This window comes from Otolemur garnettii, unplaced genomic scaffold (assembly GCF_000181295.1).
Source record: "Otolemur garnettii isolate 467f Iridium unplaced genomic scaffold, OtoGar3 scaffold00016, whole genome shotgun sequence".
Lineage (NCBI taxonomy): Eukaryota > Metazoa > Chordata > Mammalia > Primates > Galagidae > Otolemur > Otolemur garnettii.
This window is the reverse complement of record NW_003852411.1, coordinates 14,331,232-14,339,267: the sequence shown is the minus strand read 5'-3', so window position 1 is coordinate 14,339,267 and position 8,036 is coordinate 14,331,232. Positions and strand designations below refer to the sequence as shown.

Below are 8,036 nucleotides of genomic sequence, written 5' to 3'. Positions count from 1 at the left end.
AAAATAGTAGAGGAGACCCATGGGAGAGGGGGGAAAACAACCCTTGCTTTAGAATGGAAGTCTTTTTTTTTTTAATTTTTTTTTTTTTTTTTGAAACAGAGTCTCCCTTTGTCGCCCTTGGTAGTGTGCTGTGGTGTCATTCCTCATAGCAACTTCAAACTCTTGGCCTCAAGCAATCCTCTGGCCTCACCCTCCCAAGTAGCTACAGGCACCCAGCACCATGCCTGGCTATTTTTAGAGATGGAGTGTGGCTCTTGCTCAGGCTGGTCTCGAACCTGTGAGGTCAGGCAATCATCCACCTCAGCCTCCCAGAGTGCTAGAATTACAGGTTGAGCCACTGCGCTGGGCCTGGAAGAAAGTCTTAACAGAAGTAGATTTTGAGTTTGGCCGTTGAGGATAGGAAGACTGGGAGAGGACTTTCAAGTTAGAGATACAAGTTTGCAAAGACATTGAGATTAAGCCACATAGTGTTGTGTGTGTGGTGTTTTGTTTGCTTTTAGAGAAGATTGGGGGTGGGTAGTATAGATTTGTGGTTTGTTTCACAGATAGTAACACAGAAAATTGGAAGGATAGGAGTAAGTCAGAGGATAGGGCTCCAGTGGCCTCTGAGACTGTCCACCTGAGCACCCCAGGAACTGGCAGGTGTCGGCAGCCCTTGTTGGAGACTCCCTCTTGGGTCCAGGACAGACGTGGCTCTAAATCTAGCACATGCTCACTGAAGCAGTTTAAGGGATTGAATATGAATCAAAAGCAGATAGTAGCTCAGTGCCTGTGGCTCAAGTGGCTAAGGTGCCAGTCACATACACCAAAGTGACGGGTTCAAATCCAGCCCGGGGCCACCAAACAACAATGACGGCTGCAACCAAAAAATAGCCAGGCGTTGTGGCGGGCGCCTATGGTCCCAGCTACTCGGGAGGCTGAGGCAGGAGACTCGCTTGAGCCCAGGAGTTGATGCCACGGCACTCTACCCAGGGGACAGCTGGAGGCTCTGCCTCAAAAAAAAAAAAAAAAAAAAAGAAGCAGATAGTACTGAATAACAAGCAGCAGTCATTGGTACACATTTGGTGAGTAGGCATTTCCTTCTCCTGTGCTGCTGAAATGGTGGAAGTTAGCTGAACTCAGTATGAAATGTAAGTACATCAAGGCAAATGAGAGCCCCAAAGTTCAAAGTGGTACACCCAGATGCTGACCTGGAACAAAGATTTCAAGGAGGAGTTCCAAATGCTAGCGTGATAATGCAGGTTCCAGAGAGGATTGTTTTGCAGGAAATAATGAAGACATGGCATTTTCAAGACTAGCAGAGCTTGCCCATTTTTAGTCTGCTCCCTTCAAACCTCTGGCACTGAAAACAGCACTTCGTGTACTTAGGCTTAGTGAATGACCACTGGAGTTTCTGGATTTAGAAAGACTTCCTGTAAACCCTCAAAGAAATCCATGCAGTTGGCAGGCTGAAAAAGAACATTCTATGAATAAAAATGCTGTTTGCCAAAACAGACACTTGGTTAGTAATGATTCTTTACCTGTATTGTGTGTGAGTCTGCTGCTACCACTTCTAATCACCATCATGACAACATTGGGTATAGGTAGAAATAGACAACTTCTAGAAGAGGAAAACAAAGAATGTGCTAAAAGGAGAAATGGTCATGTATTCAATTACTGAAGCATTTTGGCTGCTGAAAATAGCTGACTGGTTTTGCTGCTAGAGGAGACTTCACCTCTTTTTTATTTATTTTTTTTTTTGAGACAGGAGCCTCAAGCTGTCCTCCTGGGTAGAGTGCTGTGACATCACAGCTCACAGCAACTGCCAACTCCTGGGCTCAAGTGAGTCTCCTGCCTTAGCCTCCCGAGTAGCTGGGACCACAGGCGCCTGCCACAACGCCCGGCTATTTTTTGGTTGCAGCCATCATTGTTGTTGGGTGGGCCGGGGCTGGATTCGAACCTGCCACCTTGGGTTAATGTGGCTGGCGCCTTAGTCACTTGAGCCACAGGTGCCGAGCCAAGACTTCACCCCTTAATAGTATTGTCCCAGTGTACAGCATGCCTATTGTCTATCTGTTAGGGAGGCTGAGTCAGGGGGATCACTTGAGCCAGGAGTTGGAGTCCAGCTAGGGAAACATAGCATAATCTTGTCTCTGATACATAATCTAAGCAGTTGGAAGTGTAAGATACTTACAAACTAAAAAAAAGATAGGACTTGAAGGCTTCCTGTGTGTACATATGTATGTAATCCTTGACTGACTGCCTACCTATGTGGATAACTTAGGGCAAAGCCTAAAGCTTGTCAGTGATTAGATTTCTTCTGATGCAAAGCTAAGGTTAGAAAATATATAAAAGTACTATTTGTAGGTATATAGCCCTATATTGTGGTTTTATCCTCTCATGGATGGTGTTGCTCTTCTGTTCCAGATCTTGAGGTGGTTTTTTTAGTTCCCTGCTGTGTATCAACTGAGAATTATAATCTATATGAAATCCTCTAATGTTACTACCAGAAACTGTCCCTAATTCAGAGCATCATATGTTTCAAAAGTTTAGTGGTTAAAAAAAAAAAAAATAGACCAGAGTCACTCTAGTTGAGTAACTAAGTTCTTGGATTGTGATTATAGAAAAGAAATATGCTTATAGCTCTTACAAGGTTACAGACCAATTATGATTTGTTATGTCCAGTTACTGCTTTTATGATAAACTGTAAGTCTCCATCTGTTGTCTTTATGCTATGTAATTAGGGGCTATTTCCTTTGCCATTAGTCCTTATTCAAGAAATATAAGATAGTTTAGTATTATATAAAAAATGCTGAAATATGCTTATAAATTAAAAAAATTTAAAGTAATAGATACTCATTGAAAAAAATTAAAACCATAGAAAGCCATAAAGTAATACTTCTTTCCTCAAGTAATCATGTTACTTTTTCTATTTTGGGGTCATATTTAGGACCTCTTGTGCAGTTTGCTTTTTCTATACTTTGTAACACTTGCCTATCTTTTCATCTAGTGTATGTAAGTGGAATTCTTCTCAGTACCTTTGAAGTGTTTCTATTTCATGATGCTTGATGGTTTGTTTAATTTGTCCCTTATTTGTGGACTTTTAGGTTGTTTCCAGAGTGACAATATTATACACAGTGCCACGAGAACATCATTGAAACAGTATTATCACATACTTGTGCTAGTATAACTGTCAGATACATCCTTAAAAGTAAAAATTTCTTGGTCAAAGGGTTTTTGCATATAAAATCTAGATACTACAAAATTTCCCTTCAAAAATATCACTCCAGGCTTGGCGCTTGTAGCAAAGTGGTTGCAGCACCAGCCATCAGCTAAGTAACAATGACAACTGCAACAGAAAAATAGCAGGACGTTGTGGTGGGTGCCTATAGTCCTAGTACTTGGGAGGCTGAGGCAGGAGAATCACTTAAGCCCAAGAGTTGAGGTTGCTGTGAGCTGTGACTCCATGGCACTCTACCTAGGGTGACATAGTGAGACTTGGTCTCAAAAAAAAAAAAAAAAATCACTCCAGTTTATATTCCTGTTTCCCCTACTCTTGGCAATATGTCTTACCACACTTTTTTTTAAACTATGCTAATTTGATGGGTGAAAAAGTATAGCATATAACAACTTTATTCTCATAAATTATAAGTGAGGTGGGGAACATGTTTTCATATTTATTGACCATGTATTTTTTTTTTCCTTAAAAGCTCTGCTCATATCCTTGCTCATTTTTATTTGCTATCCTAAAGAGCTTTTTCTATTTTAAGGGAATTAATCCTTGACTGTAATGCACTGTCAATATTTTCTAACTAGCTATTTGTCTTTACTTGTGTGTACATACCTTGCTGTTTGTCTTATGTAATTAGATATTCTTTTACTGCATCCAAGATTATGACAAAGGAAAATGGATGAATTTTTAAATTTATTATCATGTTTTATATTCAGATATTTGATGTATCTGAAATTTATTTTGAATAATGGGTTAGGGATCTAATTTACAGTTTTCTTTCTTTCTTTTTTTTCTGTAGAGATAGAGTTTCACTTTGTCGCCCTCGGTAGAGTGCCATGGCATCACACAGCTCACAACAACCTCTAACTCCTGGGCTTAGGTGATTCTCTTGCCTCAGCCTCCCAAGTAGCTGGGACTATAGGTGCCCACCACAACAGCCTGGCTATTTTTTTGTTGCAGTTTGTCTGGGGCTGGGTTTGAACCCACGATCCTTGGTATATGGGGCTGGCGCCCTACCCACTGAGCTATAGGCACTACCCTAATTTACAGTTTTCTAAAATGGTAGCCAATTGTTTCACTATTATTTATGAAATCTCCATTTTTTCGTACAAAAGTTTATATTCTAACCCACATTTCTAGTTCATATTCCATTTCTCTAAAGTTATGTAGTTGGGATTAGTTGAGAATTTTGTTAGCCTTTTGAGGTCATTGGAGCAACAGAAGGTGACAGGTAGATTATACTATCTTATCTTCCCTTTTATTATTAAGATTGATAAATGATTGACCCAGGGAATACTTTTAAGCCCAACCATCCTATGGATATAAAGGTGATGTTTCTACATTACTTAAATCTCCTTGTGGAGAGCAAGGGGAAGCTGGGGTGAGGATATTGTAAGACTCGGTCTGTGGGAGTTTTTTAGAAAATAATCAGGATTTAAAAATGAGTTTGAATATATCTAGGCAGTAAAAATCTGCTAGTCAGTTCCTACGCAGTAAGCTAATTCTGTACCTGCCACAAGTAGACAAAGAAAATCTTTGTTAAAAGAACTGAAACTTGAAAATTGGTTATTAGTCACTGCTTAGCACTCTTTAGTCATTGGGAATGTAATCACTATAAGTCTGCTGGCCTTAGTTTCCCCTCCGCCCACTTTTCCTTTTAATGCTACATGACTAGGGATCAGAAGACATGAATTTCGTCAGATGCAGCGACTTACTGGTCATGTGACAGTGTGCAAAGTATTTAATTTCTTTGTTTGTTAGTTTCTTTATTTTAGAAATAGAAAGGATAACCACTATCTTGCTTTTCTTAGCATATTTTTTATAAAGACTAAATGAGTTGACATGATACATACTTCATGTACTGTATGTTAAAGTTTGTAGCCAGTTTAATGAGGATGGGGATGTAGAAATGTGGAGGCTATAGTGATCCCAGACAGAGAGGAGTTGCACAAATGGGTTGTTATTGAGAAACAAAGATAGGAAGTACAAACCACTGTTGGGGGACATTTTATATTAGAAGGAACAGTACAGCATGAGGGTTAGGGAGATTGTTGAAAAGGGCTCCTGTTTGTTTTAAAGTATTTTTTCCCAAATTTTAGCTATTTATAATTTTGCCATTACAGAATATCTGTTATCTAATTTAAAAAAACGTAAAAAAACCATTATTCTCATCCTCAGCAATAAATTCTGTTAAATCATACATTTGATACTCAGTTACTTATTTTTTCTGAAAAATTAAATATGTAACAATTGACAAATGTTAGTAGAATCACAGAGTTTGTTTTGTGTGCTGCTGTTGACATCCATACATGTAATCATGATTTCAGGAATGTGATTTTTAAAGAATAGATTGGCTCTGAATGTAAAGGTGAGTAATATAAATAACTTAGTGGGTTGAACTTTGTGAACAGTTTAAAGGATGTATGAAAGATTAAGGCAGTAGTTTGAAGAGTTAGTCTTGAAAAAGAAATGGGATATCCTTTTTTCTAACATGGCAGTGTTGGAGAAGATGAAAGATAGAGAAAATTATAAAAAATAGTAGAAGACATCTAAGCACTGGGTACCAAAATTCAACAGCCCAAGGTAGTCCTGGGTAACTGTATCCATCAACTTAAAAGTCATGTTTTCTTTTTCTTCCCTTAGGTCGAATTGACATTAAACAATTGATAGCAAAGAAGATACAGTTGACAGCAGAGGCAGAGGCAAGTAACTCCCTTTTCCAGGAACAAAAATGTAGAGTTTTAGATAAAGAATTTTGTTTAGTACCATTTTAAATAGCTCATCAGTTGGCATTATCCTGTTGTGGAACAGGAAAGTAAGATCTGCCATCTTGTCATCCTAGATAAGAACCTAAGTTGCCTTTTCCTTTCCTATTCTATCCCTCATTGTCATTTTCTGGCTCTTACCAGTAAATCTTGGCTTTAGTGGCCCACATGAATAATTGATGCAGTTAAATATCCATGATGTGAGTGCTTTATGAAAGTATTATGGTTCACGGTAAGTAATAGGCCTCCAATAAACAATGAGTGTGAATCTGTAAGTAGATTCTCTGTCAGAGAAGCAGAACTAACAACTCAACTTATTTTTTGTATAAATCAAAATTCAGCAGCACTGTCAGGAAATGTGAGGATAAACACTATTTTTTTTTTTTTTTAAGGAAGTGGGGTATCATTTTGCCTAGATTGGTCTTGAACTCCTAGGCTCAAGAGCCTCCTGTCTCAACTCCTGAATAACCAGGGACTACAGGCCACTATGCCCAGCTCAAAGAACACCTTTGAACAACTACCTTACTGAGTTGTAAACTTACTTCAAATCCAAGGCAGATTCCCATTATCCACTGAGAAGATCACTTCCAAAATTTATTGCACAACTTGAATAATTAAACATCCAGGGGTATGGATAAAATAGCCCTGCTTTTAATTTAGGAATGTAATCACTATAAGTCTGCTGGCCTTGGTTTCCCCTCCACCCACTTTTTCTTTTAATGCTGCCTGACTAGGAATCAGAAGACATGGATTTCATCAGATGTAGTGACTTACTGGTTATGTGTATACATGTCTATACATATGCATTTATAGAATAATTTAAATTTAGGAATTTCTATAATAATTTCATAAAATATGTGCCAGATTATTTACATTCAATAAATGAATGAGTTATGAGTGAGTGAGTGAGTTATGATTATGGAGCTAGTTTTTTAGTTATCACTCAAGGCCAGCAGCTTACAATTTTTACTTTCATCTAATTTGTTAAAATATAGTACTGTTTGAGTCCAAGGATGATGCTGTCACTAAAAAAATTTTTTATAGGAGCTTATTTGCTTAACATTAAGAGATGCCCCCCCACCATTATCCTCTAGGTATATTTGGGATGTCTACAATGTAATCTCTTACTGCTTTATAAAGTGGTGGTATTCAAAAGGTATATTTGTTATACTTGAAACTCTGAGTCTGTGTAGACTCCTAGTTTATAGGGTATTACATTTTATTTATCTTTCTTTCCTGATTTCATTAGGTTACCTGCATAAGCCTCCAAAACTACAATAGTGAAGATCATTTCTGGTGAATGTCTTTTCCAATTAGTACTTTGTTTAGACTATTGAAAGACTTGATCCTTAAGCAACTTCTACGTATCTGAGGGCTAATGTATAATTTTGGCTAGAAAATAAAACTATTTAATATTTAAGGGCTCATTCTTGCAAATTTAGTGATTAAAATCGTTTCTGTTTTTATGATTTATTGGAGTATTTCTGACCTGTCTTATTCCTGTAGATAGGCAGGACACCTAGGTTTGTCTTTCATTCCTATTTCAGTTTTCCTCTGTCCTCTTTTGTTCCGTCTTTCTCTTTCCTAGCAAGAACACAGAGCCTTATTATGCTTAATTTGTGAGGGAAAGTTTCCCCAAAGCGAAGTTCAGTCTGTCTCTGCTGTCATTGCCCTGTCTTTTAAAATCTAAAGTGGAAGGGGGAACCTTTTTTCTTACAGAAGCACAAACTCAAGGAGGAAAGGGAGTATGGAGTGGGAAGTAGAGGAGTGGGGGAGAAGTAGAGAAATGGCAGGAAGGGAGGGATGGGGAATATTTTGAGGATCTAGGTTAGAACTTTTAAAAAAAATTTCTTCCTGGCTCAGCGCCTGTAGCTCAAGTGGCTAAGGCGCCAACCACATACACCTAAGGTGGTGGGTTTGAATCCAGCCCGGGCCTGCCAAACAACAATGATGGCTGTATCCAAAAAATAGCCAGGCATTGTGGTGGGTGCCTGTGGTCCCAGCTACTTGGGAGGTGGAGGCAGGAGACTCGCTTGAGCCCAGGAGTTGGAGGTTGCTGT

At 38.6% G+C, this 8,036-nt stretch overlaps 1 protein-coding gene and 1 pseudogene across 1 annotated transcript in view; both read left to right on the top strand.

Annotated features, from left to right (window-relative positions):
• SOAT1 (sterol O-acyltransferase 1) overlaps positions 1-8,036 on the top strand; it is a 58,916-nt gene that overhangs the window by 21,597 nt on the left and 29,283 nt on the right. The window contains exon 3 of the mRNA XM_003785676.2: positions 5,855-5,913. Within this exon, the coding sequence (XP_003785724.2) occupies positions 5,855-5,913 (59 nt within the window). The remainder of the gene's footprint in view (positions 1-5,854; positions 5,914-8,036) is intronic.
• Positions 1,128-1,703, top strand: LOC111723817 (annotated as a pseudogene).